The following is a 13,575-nucleotide window of genomic DNA, read 5'->3' on the forward strand; positions in this document are numbered from 1 at the left end:
GGTCCAGTCAACCATGTGCTGGGCACTCTGATGTCTACCACCTACCTAAACATCATTGCTGACTAGGTACACACTAGGTACATGCCACACCGCCCAGATTATTCAAGACTGGTTTGCAGAACATGAAGAAGACTTCCAGGTATTTCCCTGGCCTCCAAATTCCTCAGACATCAATTCTATCGAACATCTGTGGTTTGTGTTGGAACAGCAACTCTGATCTGCAGCATCTCAACCACGGACCTTACAAGAGTTAAAGGATCTGCTGGTTAGGTGTTGGTACCAGATACCACAAGATACATTTAGAAATCTTGTAGTGTCCATGACTTACCGGGTATGAGCTGTTTTGGCTGCACGTGGAGGACCAACATTATATTAGGTGGGTAATCATAATGTTTTGGCTCATCGGTGTATATTAAATTATATGACCAATTTGGATGAATTTGTGGTAGTAAACCATGCAGTAGTAAATAGTAACCACAACCCATTAAATTTAATCCAGTGCTGACATTGGGAAAACCAAAACAAAATAATGTGAAATATCACAATTGATAACTACAGTGCAGCCAATTGAAAAATAATTGAGTAAAATTATCAGTCCCTGTGCCCTAATCTCGTCTGAGGGCCAAAAGGAATTAGAAAGCTCATTGGAATTACAATATTTCAAATGCTAAACAAATTAACACCACAAATGACAGATAACCTAATGAGCTGGACGATAAAATAAATTTGAGTAATGTTGACACTTACTGTGAAAAACTAAGAGCAGGAAAGTTAGATGTACCCACTGTACCTTACCAGAGTGCAAACTGAGCTGATTTATATAAGACTGAGATTAATATTAGTATTAGTTATTATTTGCACCTGAGTTTTGGTTCTCCTAATTGGACATTAATAAACACAAGCTACCACAGAAATGGAAAACTACAGAGACTGTAAGTTCCTTTTCTATTAAGTTTCTGTTACTAATTGAAGTGCCTATCGATTATGGTGAAAATGGTTACTGGTGAGAACTCATCACCAGTCTTCTGGGACCTGTGCTTTGGAAAGCTGGTCCCATAACTAACCCTGAGGGGAAATCCCATATATGTGCTCTAGCCTTTGTCACCTTCATCTGTTTGATTATTTCCTACCTTATCAGATGCTCCCCCTGGCTCGGTCACAGATGCAGATTTCAACACGTTTGTCAAGGATAAAGTGTATAGGCAATGCATCTGATACTTGATCTTGTCCTCTCTAAAACTGCTGTCGACTCAAATTTCTTCACAATCTGGCCATTGCATGAAACTCAATAATTCAGATTTTGCTGTTAATGCTGTATCTGTCTGTGTCTACCGGCTGAACTGGCAGCTGTGCATCATTCACAGTTAAACAGCAGAAAACTTTTCGGGGCCTGCTGTTTTGTACTGGCCACTATGCACACAGCATGATATGCTACTGCTATAACCTATGCTAAGATTATTTAATATTTCTTGCTCCAAATCACCTATTCTGATGTACTAGCTATTCTCTTCAATTCATAATCACTACCTAATAATCTTTGTTTAATTGATACATTATTGTATACAGAGTGTTTCAATTAAAAGTCCATTTCATCCCATTCTATTTCACTTATTTTTACATTTAGACTATTTGTCTTCTGGGACTTTTTTTGCCATATTTGGGCTGAAATTTTTGAATTTGTGTTAAAATTGGACTGAGTATTACTGTTTGGATTTTAAGATTTCAAAAATTAAAATTTTGCTTCATCAAATGCTCTTTTTCCTCTCAATGGGAATGTTGTTTCCTGTCTTTAGTTTAGTCTATACTGAGGACAGGGAACAACTGTCAAAATGGCAAAAAAGGCCCAGATGACAAATTGCCTAAACCTAAAAATAAATTAAATAGACCTTGATTCCCTCTCAATTGAAACACCCTGTATACAACAGAACTGTTCCTGGAATAGGCCTATTATTTTGTAGCTATTAATTTAGTTGTTACTTATCCTTCTCTTAACAATCCTTATCTCTCATGTTTGTAGTTCATTTATGTATATTTCTTACATAGTTTATTTAAAGTATTTATACTGACCAAGTGTAGCACTGTTGTTGTTATGCTCCAGCTTATTATAGATGTCTGTCAGTATTAACTTCTGGCCTTGTGAATATGAAGGACTACATTGTAGTTTTTACTCATATGTACTATATTAGTTGCAATAAAGATTTCTTTTTATACAGGATGGTATTAGTTGTCTTTTAAAATGATGCTTATCAAAAGAACAGTGAAGATTAATGAACTAATTGCCATCCTACAGATAATTTTTACAAGAAATTATAACTCACTGACAAGTTCAGCGTGAATTTATATATATAGTTTGGATTTATATTAATAAGAAATTACATCACATTCTATTTTATCATTACAAATGAATATTAATTAGACAAAAAAAAAAAAAATATATATATATATATATATTTGCCTATATCACTTCTGAATTGGAATGTAAAAACAGTTTTTGCTTCAAAAGTGGGAGAAAAAAAAAAAAAAAACCAGGTTTATAAATATGTAATGCTCTACATTGTAAAGGTATAGTTTGTTCAGTGGATAATAAGTTGCTCACTTATTAAGAGATGTTCATTTTTACATGAAAGCTAAATCATTTACATCTCTCTTTTGGACTCTTATTTGAAATAACTCTCGCATGAGGACAGACTTTTCAGTTTCAAGCTGTGTGATCTGTTCACTTTTCTTGCTTACTTCCTATAAATAAATAAATGATCTTTATTCATTCATTCTTGATTAAGTTACAATATACTTAATATACAATATTAAGTTACAATATACTGTTTTCAACCATCAGAGAAATAAGATTTTACACACAGCCCAACACATGAGTGGTATACGTAATTTTAAATTATAATAATTATCTTAGTTAAATAACAATTAACATAATTAGGATAACATTTTGATTATATTAATTACCTCTGTGATTAGTACAACAATTATTGATGATTAGTAGAGACAACTTGCTGTCATGATTTGTCCCTTATGAATTCATATTCAAAAATCAAAATTTTTGAGATTACATTGATCGGCATCATTTCCTCCCTGAAATAATTTCAACACATTCTCGTAGGAAATATGTTCAAAAATTCAGATATGTGCTTAAAAAATTCTCATCACCCTCAGTTTTCAAATATAGTTATGTTGTTGTTGTTTTGGTTTTTAGGAGCATTAGCAACTAAGGCCATATTGCTCCGGGATAAGCGGTGGTCATTCCCTGACCTTTCCACATCTTCTGTCTTTGGTGGTGACGGGCTCGAACCCCTGTCTAATCAAGAAGCATGTGATATGCACTACTGCTCCTTCCCACCTGGCAATGGAGGCGCGCCAAATATAGTTATAGTTATATGATATTTGAAAACAAATATCATAACCAAGACTTGTACTTGGTTTAATCATCTTTTCTATCTATTTTATCTATTTTTTTTTATTATTTTTTTCTAGAACATTCGGGAGATTTCTAGAGCATTCGTGAGCTTTCGACAACATTTGAGAATGTTCCAGATCATTTGAAAATATTATTACATGGGGAAGAACAGCCAGGATGTCTCTGGAACCTTCTAGAAACTCCTGTACTGGTATATGTATGTTCTGCACCAGGCATACACTTTTGCATTTCAAAAAGTGTGTTTCAGAGAGCGAGTGGTGAACAAAGTGAACAAGTGTTTTAGTGAATTAGTGTTTATAAACAAGCGTGTGCATAAGTGTAAATAGTGAACTGTGTTTAAATTAGAAATAAAAATCTACAATTTCTTAATTGTGTTCTTATGTACACATACCTCAACCATATATGAAATATATCATCTTTTTGCCAAAATAAGCCTAATAGCTTTTGCTACATCTGTGGAGAAGTTGTATTAAAACTGCAATGGAAGCAACTGTTACAACTTGTGAGAAAAGCTAGGAACTCTACTTTGGACGTAAGGTCACTTAGTGCCTTTTGGATGTAAATTCGGAGATCAAGAAAAATATGGGTTCCAAAGATTTTCTGTAGCTCATGTTCAAGGACCTTAACAGGCTGGCTTAGAGGTAGTCATAAGCCTATGCCTTTTGCTGTTCTGGTGACATGGCAGAAACCTGGAGACCACATAAATGATTGTTACTTTTGCATTACCAATATTTCTGGGAAATTCAAGCATAAAGTAGCGTACCTCAACATACCTTTTGCTCTAAGGTCGGTTACTCACAATGATACAATGCCAGTACCAAAGCCACCAGAAATTTATGGACTGGTCACTGATTCAGGATTGGAAATGGAGTCTAGAAGATGCAAAAACCAGAACGAGTACAGATCCAGACTTTTCAAATCTTGATACTGCAGAGCCGCATCTAATCACTCAGGTAGAATTGAACAGTTTGGTCAGAGATTTGGACCTCTACAAAACCAAGGCTCAGTTACAAGGATAATGGCTTCAGCAGTGGAATCTTCTTGAAAAGGAGTGTCAAGGTGTCTTTTTATAGGAAGAGTTGTTGTTATTTGGTTTTTAGGGGCATTAACAGCTAAGGCCATAGGAAGAGTTAATCTAACATAAAGACCCATTACTCCATGGATGGTGCTTTGGTTTATTGTAACAATGTCCAAGAATTAATGAAAGAGTTACATCTGGAGCATGTCCCTGAGCAATGGAGGCTTTTTACTGATTTATCCAAGGTCAGTTTAAAAGCATTTTTACTCCATAATGGAAATAAGTATCCATCTATACCATTGGCCCATGCAGTTCACATGAAGGAAACATATGAGAATCTACAGGTTGTTTTGCAAAAAACATATGCTATGAAGAATACAAATAGAATATCTGTGCTGACCTAAAAATGGTAGCTATGCTGACTGCATTGCAAGGTTGATACCGCCTTGCAATGCAGGTGGTATCAACCTTGCAACGCAGTGAGCTGCTTTTTATGCAAGTCGGCCAGTGGAGCGAAGAACTGCCACTACAGGGTAAAAAACATGGCCAGACCATTCAGAAACTACATCGGGCCAGAAAACTGGAGCACATCCTCCTTTGGTGGATAAGTAAAAAATCTACTTATCTACATTGCACATCAAGCTGAGTTTGATAAAAATATTTCTGAAAGTGATGGACAAAAAAGAAGGGTTTGAGGCAAAAGTTTTCTTGAATCAGCGAGGCCAAGATAAGAGGGAATTTTTGTCAGTACTCAAATCAAACTGCTATTCTAAGATGAGGAATTCACTAAAAAATTAAATTCTCTGGAAATAAGAGCCTGTAAGGCATTTGAAAATGTCTGCCAGAACTTCCTAGGCAATGAGAAATTACAGTGAAATTGTGGATGAGTTAATTTTAGCATACAGGGAGTTGGAATGCAATATGCTTACTACAGTATTGTATAGTCAAGTATAGAATAGTATAGTCAATTAATCAATTAAATTTATTAACCTTATTAATTTTTGTTGTTAATTAATTAAATCGTATTTAAACGGAAATCATGCCCCAGACTAGAGCAGCAAAGCAACGTGCACAAAGTAGCGGGAGTGTGGTGGCTCAGTGGAGAACCGAAGGGGGTGATTCTCCAATGCATTACAGCCTAAAAAAATATGCAACTTGTGAAATGTTTGCGGACCTTCTGGAACAGGACAAGAAATGGCCAAGGAGGATGTCTTTGTGTGTACAGTAAACCCCCGCTATTCGCAGGGGTTACGTTCCTGAGAAATGTTGCGAATACCGAAAACGCGAATACTGAGTTATTGCTCCCATAGTAATAAAGGGGTTCCGTTCCAAAGTATGAAATATATAAGAAAAACTAGTCAAAAATTTTGTCTATATGTATTATATGCACCTTCATAACATGACTATGTACATAGACAGTACATAGTGAAATGCAAGCATATGGCATCGAAATGAAAATAAGAAACAATTTAATATTAAATGTAATATTTATTAGAAATTTCAAACCAGCGCCTTTGCTAGCAAAAAAACTTATCCCACCAGTGCTATCACCAGTTTCGCTAAAGTGTTGATAAAGGAGTTTTGCCTTTTCACGAATGATGAGTGAACTTAACAGAATTTTATTTTGAGTTCGGTCTTCTTTCGGTCTTCGGTCTTTAAATCCACAGATTTAAAGCTTTTTCCATTTTTTTTTCTAATTTAACATCACGAGTTACTGAGCAAATTTTTGAAGCAATTAGCGCTTTTTCACGGACACTACAGCGGATTTTTTCTCCGATTTTTGGATTGATCGTACCGTTGACTCATTGATTTTATAATGTTTTGCCACTGAAGAGAGACACTTTCACCATTAGAAATTTTATCTAATAACTCAATTTTATTCGCTAATGTCATCACCTTCTTTGCTATTTTCACATTTCTCTTGTTATTCGTAGCCATATTTTTGTAGGGGTTAGAAAGAACTTGTCCACAATAAAGTCACTTTTCTTCCGTTAAAAAACTCGAAAAGGTCTGTTTTACACTGCAAAACGGTAGATTTGTCATTTTTGTAAGCATATCAATTTATAAATTGATAATGGCTGCAGTTTACCTTTTACTGAAAAAATATTGTGCATCAAGGGAAAAAAATAAACGCAAAGATAAAAAAAAATGATAATAAGATCAATTTATAAGCATATAAATTAAAAGCAAACGACGAAACCTTGCATGGCAAGCGCATAACACATACCGAACAAGGATTAGCGAGAAACATCCACGCTCGCGATTTTGTCAACTATCTCCCCCAACCCACTGAGCGCTGTTTTGACCGGCACAGATAATTTTAGCCATGCTCATGTTTTTTTATGTCGGAAAATATTCATGGCGCTTTAAAATTCACATTTTTTTTAGGTTTCATTTTATATTAAATCGGCGATCGCGAATACGCGAAACCGCGAATACAGATACCGCGAATAGCGGGGGTTTACTGTACTAGGTGTAGAGAGTGTCAAGAAATTAGGGGCCAACTCAGTGTTCTGATAGGCATCTATGAGAGTTTGAAATGTCAGGTAGATGCACTTGAAGGTATTAAAGTGGGGGACCCATCAAGCTCTCAGCTGCACAACTCAATGCCAGTGCTTACTCTTGTGCATCAGACAACACAGCAGCAATCTTCAGGTCAGAATGCACTGGTCCCAAAGGAGCTAGTTATTGTCGGTGACTCTATTGTCAGGGGCACAGGAAATATATTATGGTAGTGCTGGGAATTTCAAGGACTGCTGGAAGCCAACATGGAACACGTAAATACATGGGTTGTGTTAGGGTAACTAAGAGTAAGAACAAGTGAATGTGTACTTGCATGTACACCAGGTTCATGCTGTTAGTTAAGAAACAAAATCTAAGGAAGTACATCCAACTGACGTTGGTGGACAGTGCAGCATTGAGTCAGTTTGGTGTGACATAAGCACTGGGAAAGCAAAAGTTGATGACGTTATAGAGCAGATATCTTTTCAGGGCACAAATGGTGATATTGTTCTGCACGTTGGCACTAATGATTAAAAGTAGGAGATATGCAGACTTATTTAACAAATACAGATCAATTTTGAAAAAAAAGTTGCATGTTAGAGTTAAATTTTAAAGTGTCTGTAATTCTGCCCAGACATGATAGGAGGGAGTACATGATGAGAGCCTTGTCAATCGATTTGGCCCTGGAGAGACTGTGCAAGGCTCATGGAGCAGAATTTTTCTTGAAATGGTCTGTGCTTGTTAACAGGAAAGATTGTTTCTACAGGCACGGGATACATTTAAATAGAAAGGGTGCAAGAATATTTGCTGATGCTCTCGAGATAGTGTTAGGTGGGTCAGAAAACTGCAAGCTTGGGGGGGGATTCAAACTAATAGATTAATAGTAGCTGCAGGCAGAGGTGAAAGAAATTCTTGCACTGCCTCTATTGTAATGAGCAGCAGCCTGGAAAGCAAGGTGCTGGGAATTTCAAGGACTGCTGGGAGTCATCATGGAACAAGTAAATACATGGGATGTGTTAGGGTAACTAAGAGTAAGAATAGGTGTATGTATACTTGCATGTACACCACTGCTAGGAGTATAGTAAATAATTTGATGAATTTGAGGTGCTGGTCAAGACATCAAAGGTAGATATTCTTGAGATATTGAGATGTGGTGTCACACAGATATAAGGAATGCAGAATTGGAATTTTGGGAGTATAATATGTATAGAAAGGGAGGAGGGTTCATGCTGTTAGTTAAGAAACACATAAAATCTAAGGAAGTGCATCCAACTGACGTTGGTGGACAGTGCAGCGTTGAGTCAGTTTGGTATGACATGAGCACTGGGAAAGCAAAATTGAGAGTAGGAGTGTGTTATAGGCCTAATGAATCTGATGAGCACAACAAACAACTGTATAAAGAAATAGAGTGGGTCATTAAATCAAATTGTCTTATAATGCAGGATTTTAATTTCACAGATATAGACTAGAACTTGTGGGTTGGTCACTTTTGTGGATTTATTGGATGATTGTTTTTGACAGCAGCATGTTTGAGAGGCAACCAGAGGGAGTAATATTATTAATCTGATCATCAGCAGTGATTATTCACGCACGAAGAATCTGCAGATAAAGGACCCACTAGGTGGCAGTGACCACAGTGTACTGATGCGGGATTTACTTAAAGAGATAACTACCATCAGGATTAAAGGGAAAGGTTTTTGCTTTCGTAAAGGTGACTACAGTGGCCTGAGACAGTATTTAAATTCTATACGGGGGGGGGGGACAACTGATGCTGTTACCAACAGAAAATTCTAAATGGGAAGAATTCGAGGAATTAATGGTGGAAACTACTAGGCTTTTCATAACAACTAAGAAATACTGTTCAAGGTTTAGGCCTAAATGGATGGCAGATGAACTAAAGGGACTTGTGGTAGAGAAGAAAAATGCATGGGAAACATAAATTTTCATGAGACACAGATGCCTATGGTAGATATAAAATAGTCTAATCAAGTCACAAAGGAGGTAAGGAAAGTGAAGGTAAATTATGAGAAATCTTTGGTAAATAATGCAAAGAATAAAAGTAAAGAATTCTTTACTTATGTAAACTCTAGAAGGAAAGCGAAGATTTAGATTGGCCTAATTGATATCAATGGTTCAATTGTTGATTCTGCTCATGTAGCTGACAAATTGAATGAGTATTTTGCATCTACATTCACACTTAAGGAATTCTGCAGGAAAGTGGAGGCCAGAAGCTTATCAAACTCTAACAGGGAGTTAAATGATTTTGTAATAACTGACAGCAAAGTGGAGGAAAAATTGTTGAAGTAAGGAAAAATAAGGAAGGCACCTAGAGTGGATGGGATCTATCCAGTTATATTAAAGGAGGCAGCAAAGTAAGTAAGCTAACCCTTAGCCATGATTATGAAGGCATCCTTGGACTCAGGAGAGGTCCCCACAGACAGGAGATATGCAAATGTTACCTCAATTCACAATGGGAGATTTAAAGGTGACATGATTAATTACAGATCTGTCAGTTTAACTTCTGTTCTGGGGAAAAATAGAATCAGTGGTTAAAGAAGCACTGCAGGATCATCTAGACAAGACTGCAGTTATAGTTCAGACACAGCATGGGTTTGTTAAGGGGAAGTCTTGCTTGACCAATTAACCGCAGGGGTTCATATCTGGTGAGTGTGGGCTTGGCACACCCAGGGTCCTGGGCTGGATATCATCATTATTCTCTTTCTTGGTGATTCCCTTCTACTTCTTTCTCTCTCTCTCTCTCTCTCAGGGTAATTCAGAATATTTTTTTGGCTGGTGCAGCATAAGCCCCAAGCTTCCTTGCACCATATGGCAAATAATAATAATAAATTTGATCAGATACTATGATATGGTCACAAAGGAACTGGATGCAAAAAATAATTTTGATATCATATACTTGGATTTTAGGAAAGCTTTTCATACTGTTGCACATGGAAGACTACTGTACAAGAACTAGCAGTATGGCATTAAGGGAAAGTTGCTATGGATAAAGGGTTGGTTGAGTGGGAGAAGGCAGACAGTAGTATTCAATGGACACTGCTCTTTGTGGACTAATGTTTTTAGTCGAGTGCCCCAGGGGACTGTGTTGAGCCATTATTGTTTTGTGTCTTTATCAATGATATTGTTGAGCAGATGGGCTGAGTGGCAGCAACTGAAGTTTAAAATCGACAAATGCAAAGTACTGCATACGGGTAGTAGTAACCCCAGAGTAACATACCAACTATGCGCTACTACAATCAGTGTAGTGGAGAATGAAAAAGATCTGGAGGTAATTGAGCAGTGCAGACAGGCTGCAAGAGTACCTCATGGAGTATTGTGAATGATATATAGGAATTTTGCTAGCAGCGATAAGGAGGTGTTATCCCCTTGTATATGAGTGGTCAGCCACACCTTGAGTACTACATACAGATCTGTAGGCTTTATTTTAGAAACATGGAGTTGCTGTTACCAAGAAAGACTTAAGGTTTGCAAATTGCAACATCTGGAGACTAGATACCTGTGAGGTGATCTGATTGAAGTGTATAAGGCCTTGAATGGTTTGAGCAAGCTCAATGCTGATGAGATTCATCCTCTTGCTCATTTTCCACACCTGAGGGGCATAAATTCAAATTGAGGAAAGGCAGTTGTAGAATTGATGTTCAGAAATTTGCCTTTAGTTAGTGGGTATTTGATTTCTGGAACAAACTTCCATCTGCCGGTGTGGAAGGTGACAGCTTAAATAAATTCAAGGCTGAACTAGATAAAGTTTTGTACTGAATGGATAGGTGAAACAGGATGGGTTATTATTATTTTTTGGCTTATACTGTATAAACTTGCTTTTTTTCATTGTGTGCTTCTGCTAATGCTAATGTCGTCAAAGCTTCATTTCCTACGTTACTCTTTTAGACCTTTTTCCTGAAAATGTGGCAGTGGTCTCCGATGAACACACTGAAAGGTTTCAACACAATATTTCTCAAATGGAAAAAAGGCAGACTACTGTTGGAATCTCATATTGGAGACATCACTGGATGATTATAAAAGGCAAAAAATTTCAAAAGAAGTGTTCTTTTATCATATAAAATTTTTGTAAATAGAATAAGGTTAATATACCCACTGTTCAATATTTAGTACTGTATGTAACATTTTCTGAAATCTTTTTTTACTAAAAACTTATTTTTAAAATTAATCCCTTTGCCCATTGGCAGGTGTTACAGCAATATGGATGCCATATTCGAATTCAGCAATGTGAAATCTACAAGAATCACCCTGAATTTTAACGTGGAGAAAAAAATGTTTTTTTTTTTTTTTTTTTTGTCAACCAGTGTTATTTTAACATCTATTAGGGAAACAGCATTTATTTTTGTTAAATATTTCTGAGAAACTAAATTTGTTCATAATATCTGGTAATCTTTATGAATAATATGGCATAACTTTAGGAAAATGGTAGTAGGCTGACTTGAGTAGGGCATATGATGCAAGAAAGAAAGCTTGTATAGCATCAGCCAAAAAAAAAAAAACATCCTTCCCATTTCACTCATCCATTCACTGCAAATGTTTGTCTAGTTCTGCCTTGAACTTGTTTGAGTTGCTGACCTCCACTAGTCAGAAGTTTGTTTCAGCTATCTACAATAGGAGAATGAGAGTAGCTCTGTGCAGGTGAAGTTTTTATGGCTCCAGCTAATTGAGAAGTTTTCCTTAAATTTTTGCTGTTTTATTGACATATTAATTTATTTTCTAGAAGTAGCTTTGTATTCCTAGTTATGAAACTTGGTTTATTTTGAACTTCAATAGAGATTTTGTACGTTATTACTAAGTATCAGTAAGGGTATCCAATTCACATGTTGGACAAGATTATGCAGCTCTGGCAAATGCGAAGTTTTAATTATATTTAGCCATTTTATTGACTTAATTGTTATATTAAATTATTATTTTCTATAAGTAGCTTATAGTCCTAGGCAAGCTCCTTGATTTATTTTGAATTTAGATGGCGATTTTGAAGTTAATATTTAGTGTCCATAGATTTACCATTCGTAACTTGCTGCCATTTTTATACGATACAACGTATATCCCGAAATTGATAGCGTAAGGTTTAATGTAAAGCTAGATAGCGAAACATGTAGCACTGTATTAGAAATTTGTTAGCTTAGTATAGTATTATCAATTAATCAGTAAAATTTATTAATCTTATTAAATTCATTGTCAATTAAATTGTACTTAAATGGAATCATGACCCAAACTAGTGCAGCAAAGCAATGTTGACAGATTAGCCAGAGTGCTGTGGCTCGAGGAAGAACCGAAGGGGATGAATCTCCAGTGCATCACAGTCTAAAAAAAATGCAAGAAATGTGAAATGTTTGCAGACTTGTGTAGAACAGGATATGATCTTGCCAAGGAGGATTGCTAATTTCCTCACAGTCTCTATGCAGAGACTGTGAGGAAATTAGGTGCCAACTCAGCGTTCTGATGGGGTCTATAAGAGTTTGAGGTACAGGGTGAATGCCCTCAAGGAAATTAATAAGAGGGGCGCATCAAGCTCTCAGCTGCTTAACTCAATGCCAGAGCTCACTTCCGTGCATCAGGAACACAGCGGCAATCTCCAAGGCAGAATGCACTGGTCCCACAGGAAGTAGTTATTGTGGGTGACTCTACTGTCAGGGACAGAGAATATATTATGCAAAAAGGATAGATGGAACAGGACCAGGGTATGTCTACCAGGGGCAAAAGCTGATGATGTTGTAGAGCAGATATCATCTTTCGAGGGCACAAAAGGTGATATTGTTGTACACGTTGGCACTAATGAACTTAAGAGTAAGAGATTGACTGATTTACTTAACAAGTACAGGTTAATGTTGAAAAAATGTCGTGAGCTAGGTTTGAATTTGAAAGTGTCTGCAATTCTGCTCAGACACGATATTAGGGAGTATATGATAAGAGCCTTGTCAATCAATTTGGCCTTGAAGAGATTGTGCAAGGCTCATGGGGGGGGTAGAATTTTTTTTCAGTGCAGTCTGTGCTTGCTAACAGGAGAGTCTGCTTCTACACTTAAATACAAAGGGTGCAAGAATATTTGCTGATGCTATCGAGGCAGTGTTAGGTGGGTCGGAAAACTGCCAGCTTGTGGGGGGATTCAAAGACTAAAAGATTAACAGTAGCTGCAGGCAGAGGCAAAAGTGATTCTTGCACTGCTTCTATTGGAATGAGCAGCTGCTTAGAGAATAAGTAAATACATGCACTGTGTCGGGGTAACTAAGAGTAGGAACAGGTGCATGTATACTTGCATGTACACCAATGCTATAGTATAGTAAATAAATTTGATGAATTTGAAGTGCTGATCAAGGCATTAAAGATGATGAATTTGAGGTGTTGATCAAAACATCAAAGGCAGATATTGTTGGGATATCAGAGACATGGTGTCACACAGATATAAGCAATGCAGAATTGGGATTTGGGGAGTACAATGCGTACAGAAAGGATAGACAGGGTAGGAACGGTGGAGGGGTTATGCTGTTAGTTAAGAAACATAAAATACAACAAAATGCATCCAGTTGACACGGGTGGACAGTCAATGTTGAGTCAGGTTGGTGTGACAAACACTGGGAAAGTGAAAATGAGAGTAGGAGTATGTTATAGG

General features: G+C 36.8%; 1 protein-coding gene across 1 annotated transcript in view; it reads right to left on the reverse strand.

Moving 5' to 3' along the window:
- Window positions 1-2,577: 2,577 nt before the first annotated feature.
- LOC150089517 (suppressor APC domain-containing protein 2-like) overlaps window positions 2,578-13,575 on the reverse strand; it is a 260,545-nt gene continuing 249,547 nt past the window's right edge. The window contains exon 7 of the mRNA XM_090390011.1: window positions 2,578-2,736. Coding sequence (XP_090246137.1) covers window positions 2,617-2,736 — 120 coding nt within the window. The 3' untranslated portion in view covers window positions 2,578-2,616. The remainder of the gene's footprint in view (window positions 2,737-13,575) is intronic.

Source organism: Mastigoproctus giganteus, chromosome 2 (assembly GCF_048544385.1).
Source record: "Mastigoproctus giganteus isolate SK-2022 chromosome 2, ASM4854438v1, whole genome shotgun sequence".
In the NCBI taxonomy this organism is placed as follows: Eukaryota; Metazoa; Arthropoda; class Arachnida; order Uropygi; family Thelyphonidae; genus Mastigoproctus; species Mastigoproctus giganteus.